A 13,396-nucleotide genomic window follows, 5' to 3' on the forward strand; every position below is an offset into this window, starting at 1 on the left:
CCCCCCCCCACACACACACACTCACTCACACACATCCCATAGGTCTATCAACATCATGCCCCCATCCCCACCCCCGTTGCAGTGTCGGATTAACAGCAATGCTATTATATTTTCTGTTTGATATTAATGGTTTGTGTCAGAGAAATGTGTGTGAATTCATTTATGACAACAAAAAAAATGTGTGACATACAAATGTACGAGCGGTGTGCTTTTTTCTTCCCTTTAATTAGTGTGGTTTTCAAAAAAGGATACACTTTTGTTAAATACAATAAAAAAAATGAACATTAGACTTATCTATGTATGAATTCCAGCCATTATTTCTATCTTAAGTCCCGTAGTTTTTCACACCAAGTCCTGAGACGTTTTGGCACTATACGTAGATCGAAGCATTTTCGTATTAAAATCAATGATATTGAAGCGATAAAAAATCTTATCAGTTATCGTTGTTTTGAGTTTTAGGCTTTCTTGAAATCAAATTCGGTAAGCAGGCGCGTCAAAAGAGAATCCGCCTATATCGAACTTTTTTTCATTCAAATAGCGATCCCAACTTCAAAATTTGAGATCCCTTTCGCTTGAAGTATGTAGTTATGGGTTATGGATTTATTTTCTCGTTTAATCGGCTTTAAAATGTTTGAAAATGTTGTCATGGTTGATAGAAGTAAAATTAATTCTGAAAGTACAAGTTATTTCACCTATTTTTGTCAATATGAATAATTACTGGAATGCATACATAGATAAGTATAGGGAAAATACTCTTGAGTTGTTGCTCATTATCTCATGAATATGAATTAGTGGAAAATGATTTACCACTGAAAGGGATATATTTTCTGAATAGGACGCACGGATGACGTATATTATATGTAACCCTAGGCCTGGTAAATACTAGCCTTAGGTCTACAATATCGTTCGATGTCTCTTGTAAAAGGCAACCGTCCGGTCATTCGACTGAGACATCTGAACATTTCCCGCTACAAAATTTGAGGAATGAGGAGTTTGAGAATGATGGCTAATTCTTCGGAACATTTCAGGTTATTATCGTGTTTTCGTAGAAAATGACGAGGGGTTCCGACTGGTTAGTAACTTGCGCGCGATATTTCCTGGGGAGAGGGAAAGGAGGACATCGAGCGGAATAACACTGTTGCAGAAAGGTGAGACTTTTTGTGCATTATGGTGCTTGTGGTTGGGATGATAATTGTGTTCAACGATAAAGGCATCGAAATAATTCAACACTTGGTTGAACATCTCGCATATAAGGAATATGATAATGGCACTCTTGTGAAATTTGAAGACCGTTTAGATTTTCGCATTGCAAAGTGTGCTTTGCGAGAGGAGAATATTGCACACGAGGTGTTTGAATTCACCAGCAAGAATAGACGCCATTTCATCTTTCACGCGAAGATCGAGGAAGATAATACAAAGGAATAGAATCTAGGCCCCCCAATTCCGAGAATAACTACAGTAGGCACTTAATTGGGCTATGAACACTAACATAAAGTATGATGATAAACGAACGGAAAACTGGCTACATTATGAGAAATTTGTGGTAGGGCTATGGAGAATGAGTAAAAAATATTCGAAGTTTATGGGGAGCGAGGATTTGAATGCAAAACACATGTCAGTCTGCGAGGTTAGGCACTAGTCCGATGCCCACGACTAGTAAATTTAAGTCTGGACTAGTATTGAAAATATTTAACTAGTCCGACTGGACTAGTGGCAATTTTCCTCCAAAATAATGGAAATATTATTAATGGTATATTTTTTGCACTATAAAGCTTGTCACAAGTTCTAATCCTATCGTAAAATACGGTATTCGTCGAAGCTTCGAAGTTTCGATGAGCGATCGTGAGACTGGGTTCCAGATTTTAGTAGTTAACGAACATTACTTCCGGTTTATAACCACTCGAAACCAACCATGGCGATCTTGCTAAGTTGGAGGAAAGGTTCAAAACCAGCTAAGCCTGTCCGTGAACAGACAGAAAAAATTGTTCCAACACGAAAAAAAAAAAAATACAGTTCTGGCTAGTGCTTAAAGGCTCAATGGAAACAACAATAATACTGTATTAGAGATGATTAGCGATCAAGTTCCGTGCTCCGTTTCTTTTGTTAATTATTGAGAGACATTTTGTTTTGATTTCTAATAATTTTCCAATTTAGATCACAATTTACACTTCATGCTGTAAAAAAGACCAGTCTGTAATTTGGACTAGCAAATTCACAGTTGGACTATTAAAATTATGGGTTCACTAGTCCAAATGACTAGTAAGGAAAATAGTTAACGTCACAGACTGACATGTAAACAAATATAAATAGCTGAATGGAATATTCATCAACAACAATGGTATGTATTTCAGCTGCTAGAATAGTGACTTGGATACGACAACTTATAATTATAGGCCTACATTTAAACTTTATCCTGCATTAAAATTGTGTGTTGGCAGATTTAACAGTAATAGTACAATGTCAGTTAATTTTTATTGGTACAGTATACTCCTCATGAAGAAAAAATAAATGTGTGAGAAGTATATATATATTTTCGAGAAACAGATTTTATGGGGAGACATTTTACGTAGCATTGATTTATACCTGTGCCTAATCGCCTAGCCGATGCATATACGTATCGGTATACCAGTTCACATTTTTTTAATGAAAACTCAACTGTTTTTTTAAATAAATCAAATTTTATTGCATTGTAGATAAAAATAAAAGTTCTGTAACCTTTGTTCTGAATGAATTATTCCTGAACTATATTTCCTCCTTTAAGAGATATGCCCTAGTCAGTGTATTAATTTAGAGAATGCCAATTCAAGCTACATTCATGTTGCACAGGGGCATTGATCTTAATATTGAATCCTTATCAAGCGATGAATGCCGTTACAATTGAGGAACTTCCTGTTGGAATAGCTTTGTTTGTTTGTGACATGGAATTCAGTCAGGCAATTTCATTTTGTAATGATTTTGCTATGGATGTGATGGACATGAATGTGTATATCTTCAATGCAATAATATTCTTTGACGAGAAAGAATTACAATCCTGCAAAGCATTTTGTTTTCAAAACCAGTTTGATGTCAAGTTCTTGTGCCCACTTTAAAACATGTTTATCACATGTTGGAGGCATTTGATTAATATTAGCAGGTATGAAATTAGGACATAAGCTAATTTTTTAGTTTCCATTTTTTTGACAGGAAGTCCAAGTAGGAATATCACAACTTACCTAATATTAGTAATGGTTGTTAATTATACAATAGACCAAATGTATAATGCCTAAATAGATTCAATTTAAATCAAAAGTTTGTATGTTTTGAAAAGATGACATGATGTTTCAATGAGTGTTCTGAATATGGCATGTAATCAATCCATTCATCACTTCACTAGTTTGATCAAAGGAAAATATCTTTTAGGAGAAATGAGCACCAGCAGATCATGAGCTCAAGAAAGAAAAGAAAAGTGGAGCATTTGGGTGAGTACTACTGTCGACCCTCATTATCTCGTCATTGAGCCCGGGGTAATGAAAAAACTTTGAGATATCCAGAGTATTCGAGGTAACCAAGTATATTTTGTATCAAAATTTTACTGTCATAACTGAATTTTTAGTCTTCCAGCTATCAAAGTTCAAGATAGCGAAGTTTGTCTGTATTTCAATGATGATAAGCTTTTAAGATTGGTCTCGGTGATAAATTTACGAGTGTCATTTTTAATTATTGACATGCATTGATACAAGATTTACATTGTAGTTACATACAAATGAATGTATAAACAATACATATTTACCACTATGGTAATTAACAGCCTTATCCTAGGTGTCTACTATTTATTTCCTTTCACAAGGATATATATTTATTTATCACGTAATCGGCCTGTTATCCAGTTATCCCAAAGAGAAATGCCAGGATAACACCAGAAAAGACAGCCCAAATATGGATAGAAAGACAAGAAGACCAGGAGGAATTTAAGATTATTTATGTCAACGCTGTCAAAGGTAAGGTCTAAAAATCTTCAGTGTCAATTATCAAACGGAAAAAAGAAAAGTGAACAGCAATGTTTGGGACGCAAAATTTTGCATCCTGTACGCGCCACTGTAAGTCGGTATGGATCTTTTCTTGATAGCATGCATCCACGGACGCATCCAGACTGTTGAATCTACGGTAGGAGTTGCTTCTGATATTTCTATTTCAAAAATTCCACAAATTGTAGGTATTTTGTCTTCGTTTTTTCTTTCAAACTATTTGGCCAACCAGTTACGTTTGTGTTTACAGTTTTAGATTATGATTTCAGATACTATAAATACTCATGGTAGATATCTACTTCAAAAAACGATCAGAGATTTCGTATTTTTTATAACATTTGATATTGTTGTAATTTATAAAACTGTTTAAGTACAGTTTATAAATCATATTTTGGTCTTCTTCTCAGAAACCCCTGAACCAAGTTAAAAACAATTTCCAAACACTTTCTATGATCAAATGATAACTTGTAAATATTCCGTTAAGACATAACAAAGCAAAATTGACTGCAATCAAATGAGAAGTCACTAGACTACAGGTCAAGGTCACCAGGTCATAGGTCAAAGTCAGTTTTTGAATATTTTACTTGTAAATATTTTATTATGATACTGTGAAGCAATATTGATCAGAATCATATGAATTGTAGCCCGACTACAGGACAAGGTCGCATGGTTAATTTTGAATAGTTTACTACTGTAAAAGCATAATATTTTGTTGAGGGATTTAATTTCTTTTATTTCGTGGTTTTATTAAAAGCACGAAATATGATCTGAACAAATTTTTTAGCACACGAAATATGAATTAAACGAAAAAATGAAATAAACTATCAATTGAATTACAAATCCATGCTGTATTTACATTAAGATACAAGTCTTGTTGTTACAGGCACAAAGTTTAACACCTATTACAATAGCGTGCCAATCAAGCTTTATATTTGTAACACAGTTATAATTACATCGCTCTTTGTATGTAAACTATAGAGCATGACAGATTTGACCGATACCCATCGAGTGAGTTTATCTCGCACGGTCTTACCTGTACCTCGCTAGTCGTGCGGTGAAATCAACTTTTATAGAAACAATAACAAAAAAAACACTAAATGTTCTATTCAACGAAAAGGGTGTATAGTGTAAATAAAGCAGCCGTCGTCAGTTGTTTACGACAACAGCATGGCCCGATTTTGACATTTTTCAACAGAGACACAGGAAAATAAAATTCTAATGCAATAGAGAAACTATTGCTTACATGATTAAAAACACACGTCTTCCTTCTGGAGTAATATTTTCATTGAAATCGGCATGATTTTCTCACATGATTTGTCAATTAAGGTAACCGTGAACTTACCAGAATTTGTGTTATAAAATGTGGGTGACCTAATTATTTCCATTTTAGAGAGTTATTAACTACCAAACATATTTGTTTAGACTTAATTAGATGACCTTTGAGCGATGGTCGATCTATTGTTTTCCACTGACTGGGGTGAAGCAAATTCGAAGTGTGAAAAATTCACCTGGAGTGGACAGGTGATCACCTCAGGCATTGTACAGTTAGCCAAACCTTATATTGTCTTATTGTCCAGGGGTCAAAAAAACAACAAGATTTTAAAATATTGATTACACAAAATATAAAATATATATATAAAATGTATATGTGGAGATAGACAATGTTATCATTATAAACATTTACAGTGTTTTTGTTGCCATCATTTTACAGCCACATGTGGCTTTTCAATTGGGAAAATATCACGGCATTTAGGAAAATTGTGAAAATATGGATTTATAGGTAGAAAGGAAGTTATATTCATATCTTTTGCATAGCAAAAGTTTTCAAAGATATCCATGTACCAAATTATTATAATCTTTAGAAAATGTCATTGCACATTGAATAACAAGGAATAAAGCGTAACCCCATCTGTACCAAAAATGCAAAGGAAAATAGTTTTTTCCCATAATATATATAAATATATATATATAGAAAAAATAAGATTAACGACCGACTAAAAAACTAGCTGCTTTCACCCTTCACAGGGTTCTTCAAGTTTTTTCAAAAGAACAACGTCGTGACGTCACAATTACATTCATCACACTACAATAGTAACATGACATCACGAAGTACACAAGTTTGGTGGACAATTTAGCGTAAAATTTTACTGTGGCCTGTTGAGACTTGGTTTTAATATTTTGATTAGTTGGTCTTCTTTCATTTCTCTTAAAATAGTGTCTGATGAAAATAGTTGATACAAAGGTAATACATTAAATTATCTCAAGCACATTCATGAATATGTTTGTTAACATGAAGATTTCGTAAAGAATCAGTTCTAGTTTGTTGTCTATGTAGTCATAAGTGTTCTGAGTTCATTACCGGTTTGACCGATGTAAAAAGCACCACATTTAGAACAAAATATTGCATAAATTACATTTTTAGCTCACCTGCCCGAAGGGCAAGTCAGCTTATGCCATGGTGCGGCGTCCGTCGTCTGTCAGTCCATCCGTCTGTCCAGCATCAACTTTTTACTTTAAACAACTTCTTCTCAGTAACCAAAGGCATAGGATGATGATATTTAGCCAGAAGCATACTGGAATCAAGGGCTACCAAGTTTGTTCAAATAAATGACATTGACCCACTTTCAAGGTCACAGGGGTCAAATATATTAACATCTTCAAACAACTTCTTCTCAATAACCAAAAAGCCAAGAGTACTTATATTGGGCATGTAGCATGCTGGGATGAAGTGCTACCAAGTTTATTCAAATGAATGACCGAGATCCACTTTCAAGGTCACTGAGGTCAGATGTCTTAAAATCTTCAAACGACTTCTTCTCAATAACCAAAAGGCATAGGGTACTGATATTGGGTTAGTAGCATGCTGGAATGAAGGGCTACAAGGTTGTTCAAATGAATGACCTTGACCAACTTTCAAAGTCACTGGGGTCAGATGTCTTGAAATCCTCAAACAACTTCTTCTCAATAACCAAAAGGCCCAGGGAACTGATATTGGGCCTGTAGCATGCTGGGATGAAGGACTATCAGGTTTGTTCAAATGAATGACCTTGACCAACTTTTAACGTCACAGGGGTCAAATGTCGTAAAATCTTCAAACAACTTCTTCTCAATAACCAAAAGGCCCAGGGTACTGATATTGGGCCTGTATCATGCTGGGATGAAGGACCACCTAAGTTTGTTAAAATGAATGACCTTAACCAACTTTCCAGGTGACAGGGGTCAAATGTCGTAAAATATTCAAACAACTTCTTCTCAATAACCAAAAGGCCCATTGTACTGGTATTGGGCATGTAGCATGATGGGATGAAGGGCTACCAAGTTTTTTCAAATGAATGACCTTGACCCAGTTTCAAGGTCTCTGGGGTCAGATGTCTTAAAATCTTCAAACAACTTCGCAATAACCAAAAGGCCCAGGGTTCTGATATTGGGCCTGTAGCATGCTGGGATGAAGGACTACCAAGTTTGTTCAAATGAATGATCTTGACAAACTTTCAAGGTGACAGGGGTCAAATGTTTTAAAATCTTCAAACAAATTCTTATCAATAACCAAAAGGCCCAGGATTCTGTATTTCAACCTAATGTCCTTGTTCGACATTCAAAGTCACACGCGTCATATGTTTAAATCTTTTAATAGGTTCTTATGAATCAAACACTGATACTTTGCCTGTAGCTGTTACTTTTAGTCCACTTTTACGATTACAAGTGTGAGATTAATACCAGGTGAGTAATGCAGGTCCATTGGGCCTCTTGTTTGATTTACAATTCATATTTACCTTTTCAGTAAATTTCAAACCATTCTTGAAAATAAAAGTATTGCTCTCGATAATCATAGGACATGCAGCACATCTTTTGTCTTACATTTGGATACTTCTGGTGTTACACAAGAATTATCAAAGTAAGAACATGTCAACATTCGTTTCAAGTTCTTAGGTTGGCGCTTACAATGTAAAATAGCANCATCATTGACAATCATTATAACATGTTTTAAACTGGTAAAAATCTGTCCCAATGTCTCAAAAAGAATACACAATCAAGTTAAACAGTAAGTGAACTGTTTATGTATACATTTTGTATACTTTACTTGCAAATTTACATATTTTTTATCTGTATAAATGTCTGAAATATTGCCTGAATTTCGATAGAATGCTTCTTCATCAACCCTCCATTTCACAGGCAAAAATACCTTGGGGAGGGGGGGGGGAGAATGTTTAAAAACGCTTTTTCTTGTTAATAAATTGTGTTTGTTGCACCATTATGTTGTAGTGGATTTCTTAAGTCCTCTTCAGTGCAGAAAAGTACACGTAGCAAAAATGTAACTGAAAAACCAGTATTTATACTTACCAAATTGCAAAAACGGCCAAACAAAAACACTGATTTATATTGATAAAACTCTTCATCATGTTGAGCAAAGATACTTACAATATATTGCCTTAACTTTTACAGGATATGGCGTTTTCGCTACAAAAGAATTCAAGAAAGGGGATTTTCTACTAGAGTATGTTGGGGAAACTATTGATGAAGAAGAAGCAGTGGCAAGAGAGAATAAATATGCCATGCGACAGAAGAATGCAAAATATCCCAGATGCTATACCTTCTATCATAAACACAATGGGAGACATTTCTGGTATGTATATTTGTTAAGATGAGAATGGGGTATAAAATGAGATTGGATTCTGTAAACATATATGCTTGTTGAAATTGCATATATCCAAGGGCCATATTACAATTTGTGTTGGTAATATATATGCAGTGCGGTAGATAGATTTCTTTTGTGAAAATTATCTCTGTAAGATGTTTAGACATTGAATAAGTTAAATTGACAACAAACATTGCAAAGGGTATCATTTACACATACATACACATATAGTACAGAAATAAGATTGGTTGATTTTATGATTTATCAACAAACAAAAGTCATTGAAACCACTTTGGAGAATGTAATATATAATATATATTGAGATGAACCTGTTCCACTTAAGTATGAAATGGTGAGTATGAATCATCCCTGCATGTGATATTACACACAAGTATTCTACACAATATTGAATATTATAAAAGTGTTAACGTTAAGTGATATTAAGTATAAAACATCCTAGGTGGCCAAGTGGATAGTACACCTATATATTCCTTCAAGACAATATGGGTTTGGTTCCTCTATTGATCTTGAAAGGGTGTAAAGGTTATCTCTGAGTCTCCGACCACATAGGTTTTCTCATGGTTCTCTATAGTTTCCTCCCACATCACGACTCTAGAGCTGTCTGCTTAGAGTGTTCGAAATTAGTTCATAAAACTTATTTCATAATTGTTTAAAACTGATATATTATTTATCTTTGCATTGATTGATAGATAGATTTTGATAATACAATTGTTATTGAAGTAGGATTTATAACCTCAGACCTTTTCTTCTTTTATCCAGACCAAGTAATTGTAAATGTTGTGCTACATGTATTAATAAAATGAAATTTTAAATGAACAAAAATCACGTCGGTACTTGTACTACAATTGAATGCTATTTATAGTGTTTTATATTTATTCACATACAGCATAGATGCAACCAACACGACCGGAAGAGCTGGCAGCTTGGTCAATGATGGCATATTGATGAAGCACTTCAATTGCAAAATTAGAAAGATAATCATAAATGGAAAAGTGCATTTGGCTCTATTTGCCACTAGACAAATTACCCGTGGTTCTGAAATCTTGTATGATTACGGGGAAGACGATTTGTGGTGGAGAAAGGTTAGTATAAAGAGCTGTTAAATATCGTCCCTAATGTCTCGAAAAGAATTAACAATCAAGTTAACAGTTAGTAAACTGTATCAATTTTTAGCACACCTGGCCCGAAGGGCCAAGTGAGCTTATCCCATGGTGCAGCGTCCGCGTCCGGCGTCCGGCGTCCGTCAACTTTTTCCTTTAAAATGCTACTTGTCCTGAATGGCTCAGAGGATTTTGACCAAATTTGGCCAGGAGCATCATTGGCCAAAGGGTTCTCAGTTTGTATAAACGGAGGGTATAACCCCCCTGGGGGCAGAGGGGCGGGGCCAAATAAGGGGAAAATAGGTAAATCTTTAAAAATCTTCTTCTTCTCAACAAATTGAAGGACTTTGACCAAATTTGTCTTAGAGCATCTTTGGACAAAGGAGACTCAAGTTTGTATAAACGGAGGGTGTGGCCTCTTTGGGGGCAGAGGGGCGGGGCCAAATAGGGGAAGTAGAGGATTTTTTCTCTCCTACTATACAAGTGAAGGGATTTAAACCAAATGCAGTCTGAAGCTTGGTCAGGAGCATCATTGGCCAAAGGGTTCTCAGTTTTGTATAAACGGACGGTATAGCCCCCCCTCGGGGCAGAGGGGCGGGGCTAAATAAGGGGAAAAAAGGTAAATCTTTAAAAATGTTCTTCTTCTCAACCAATTGAAGGATTTTGACCAAATTTGTCCTAGAGCATCTTTGGACAAAGAAGACTCAAGTTTGTATAAACGGAGGGTGTGGCCCCTCTGGGGGCGGAGGGGCGGGGCCCAATAGGGGAAATAGAGGATTTTTTTTCTCCTGCTATACAAGTGAAGGGATTTTAACCAAATGCAGTCTGAAGCATGATTAGGGACAAAAGAATCAATTTTGTATAAACTGAGGTGTGTGGGCCTCCTTCTAAGGGCAGATGGGTGGGGCCCATTAGGGGAAATAGAGGAAAACATCAAATATCCTTCTCCTTTTGTACCGATGAAGGGATTTTGACCAAATTTGGTCTGGAGCATCATTGGCCAAAGGGTTCTCAGTTTTGTATGAACGGAGGGTATGGTCCCCCTGGGGGCAGAGGGACGGGGCCAAATAGGGGAAAATAGGTAAATCTTTAAAAATCTTCTCCTCAACCAATTGAAGGATTTTGACCAAATTTGTCCTAGAGCATCTTTGGACAAAGGAGACTCAAGTTTGTATAAACGGAGGGTGTGGGCCTTCTGGCGGCATAGGAGCGGGGCCCAATAGGGGAAATAGAGGATTTTTTTTCTCCTACTATACAAGTGAAGGGATTTAAACCAAATGCAGTCTGAAGCATGCTTAGGGAGAAAAGAATCAATTTTGTTTAAACTGAGGTGTGTGGATTCCCCTTCTTTGGGGCAGATTAGTGGGGCCCATTAGGGGAAATAGAGGAAAACATTAAAGATCCTTCTCCTTCTGTACCGTTGAAGGGATTTTAACCTAACCAAACTTGTTTTAGAGAATCTTTGGACAAAGGGAATTGAATATTTATAAATGGAAGATGCAACTTTGTTACTTTTACTCCTTTGATAAACCTGAATGGTACTCAGCAGGTTTTAAATTGAAAAATAAAATACCAGGTGAGCTATTAAGGCACCTGGGCCTCTTGTATTTACTTCACTTGCAAATTTTATATATTTTTATCTGTCTAAAAGTCTGAAATATCACATGAACACTTCTTTGCCCACCGTCAATTTCAAGGACAAATATATGGGAAAACAAATTTAAAAAATGTTTTTTTCATGTTAATAAATTGTGTTTATTGCACCATGATGTTGCGGTGGATTTATTTATCCCTTTCAGTGTAGAAAAAGTGGCAAAAAACCTAGCTGAAAAACAAGTATTTGTGCTTGGCAAATTGGGAAAATAGCACTTCAAATTTGGGAAAATACGGCATTTTTGACCTATGGGAAACTGCCAATGTTCGGCGGTAAAAATGACCAAACAACATGGGGTGTCCAATTCCGATCTCTGAGTTTTCAACTGATCTCTTTCAAACATATGGTAGGCATATAAAAATATATCTTATTGTCAATGCTGTATGAAATGTAAGTGGAAATTGTGAAATTAAAGATTGATTGTAAATTAGTGCATTATTTTTTATTTTTTTCAGTCTTGTGGGAACGATGTCAACTTGGAGACTTCTGGTAAGGGCTTTGACGCATTGCTATTCATGCACTGAATAACTCAGCAATTATGCCTTTGCCTTTGTCTTTTGTAACATTTTTACATGAAGCACTGCTATAATTACGTTTTTCATGCATGCTTTAAAAGTGCAGTTTGTTTCCAACACATTCCACATGTGATATCTACTTTCTCTATCAAACTTGACAGGGTTAATAATTAGGACATGAACATGTTTTCCTGAGCAGCAGTTTGATTCAACTGTTTTTGAAAGTAATGCCCCTTGTTTTTATACGCCAATCAAGAATTTTGACATATCTTTTTATAATTCATTTTTCTTTGGTTTCATACTTCATACCTTGCATGCTAAAGTCTCATTAATAGTCAAAAAATGTTTGCATACCTCTATGTAAAAAAAAATCCCTGTGGAACTACTTTTTACTGTTTGCATCATCCATGAATATTTACCCGATACAGCCTGCTATCAATAGAAATAACAAAACATATTTTTTATATGCTTGTCAAATTTGACAGGAGTATATGGTATGGCGTCGTCCATCCATCCGTCCGGCATAAACTTTTGTCCTACATTTTTCGACCAATCTCTTTGAAACTTTGTATGCATTATAATCATATGTCTATAATGCATTATAAATGATATGTAGTTGTGTTTCCCTGTCAGAGAAAGGAATTTTGATTTGACTATTTTTGCAATAGTTAATGCCCTTTGTTTATTTCAGTATTTGAATTTTTGTAGGGAGATCTCCTACATTTTTTCGACCAATCTTTGAACTTGGTAGACTTTTTAACCATGATATTTATTTGTGTTTCCCTGAACGGCATTTTGATTCAACTGTTTTTGCAAAAGTTATTGGCCTTTGGTTATTTCGGTATTTGAATTTTGTCTTGAGATCTCCTCCTACATTTTTCGAATCATTTCTTTGAAACTGGGTAGGCTTTATAATCATGATATCAAGTTGTGTTTAATGAGTTAGAAACTACTTTAGTCACTCCTGATTACTGGTATTCCTCAAACTGTTGTAGTGAATGCAAATGTGACGGTTGAAGTTATTTATAAACACAATAAAGCATTCGATGGGCGTATATTGTTCCGCCCACGGTACTCTTGTTTATTCATCACTTAAAATAGAATTCAATGAGGACATAACAAATTTTGACATCTAATTATTTTAGAAAGTTTCTTTTATAAAAGTAGGATCAATTAATGTAGACTTTCAATCTAAACCGCAAACACTATTTTTTTTATCTATGATAAAACGAGGTGTGACAGTCATTTAATTTCTGGTTCTCTCACACCAGGATGCATGCAGTGAGTGATTAATATGATATAGCAAGATATCAAAGTCAGAAGTTATGGAATGCAGGCTGATGGGTAGGGAATGGAGCAAGATGGGAATGGTTGGAATAAAGGAGGCAGGATAGCTCATTTCGGGCCTATGGGTTTTCATGGCATAGCGTTTAGTGATAAAAGTTGGCGAGTGTAAACCAGGTTAA

At 35.4% G+C, this 13,396-nt stretch overlaps 1 protein-coding gene across 1 annotated transcript; it reads left to right on the forward strand.

The window, feature by feature from the left end:
• Positions 1 to 1,087: 1,087 nt before the first annotated feature.
• Positions 1,088 to 11,939, forward strand: LOC110442348 (N-lysine methyltransferase KMT5A-A-like). Its single transcript, XM_021485906.1, has 6 exons — positions 1,088 to 1,148; positions 3,400 to 3,458; positions 3,867 to 3,977; positions 8,448 to 8,628; positions 9,548 to 9,743; positions 11,871 to 11,939. Exons 2-6 carry the CDS (start codon positions 3,422 to 3,424, stop codon positions 11,937 to 11,939), a joined length of 594 nt encoding a protein of 197 aa, XP_021341581.1. The 5' UTR covers positions 1,088 to 1,148; positions 3,400 to 3,421.
• The last annotated feature ends 1,457 nt before the right edge of the window (positions 11,940 to 13,396 follow it).

The sequence above is a fragment of the Mizuhopecten yessoensis genome, unplaced genomic scaffold (assembly GCF_002113885.1).
Source record: "Mizuhopecten yessoensis strain PY_sf001 unplaced genomic scaffold, ASM211388v2 scaffold716251, whole genome shotgun sequence".
NCBI lineage: Eukaryota > Metazoa > Mollusca > Bivalvia > Pectinida > Pectinidae > Mizuhopecten > Mizuhopecten yessoensis.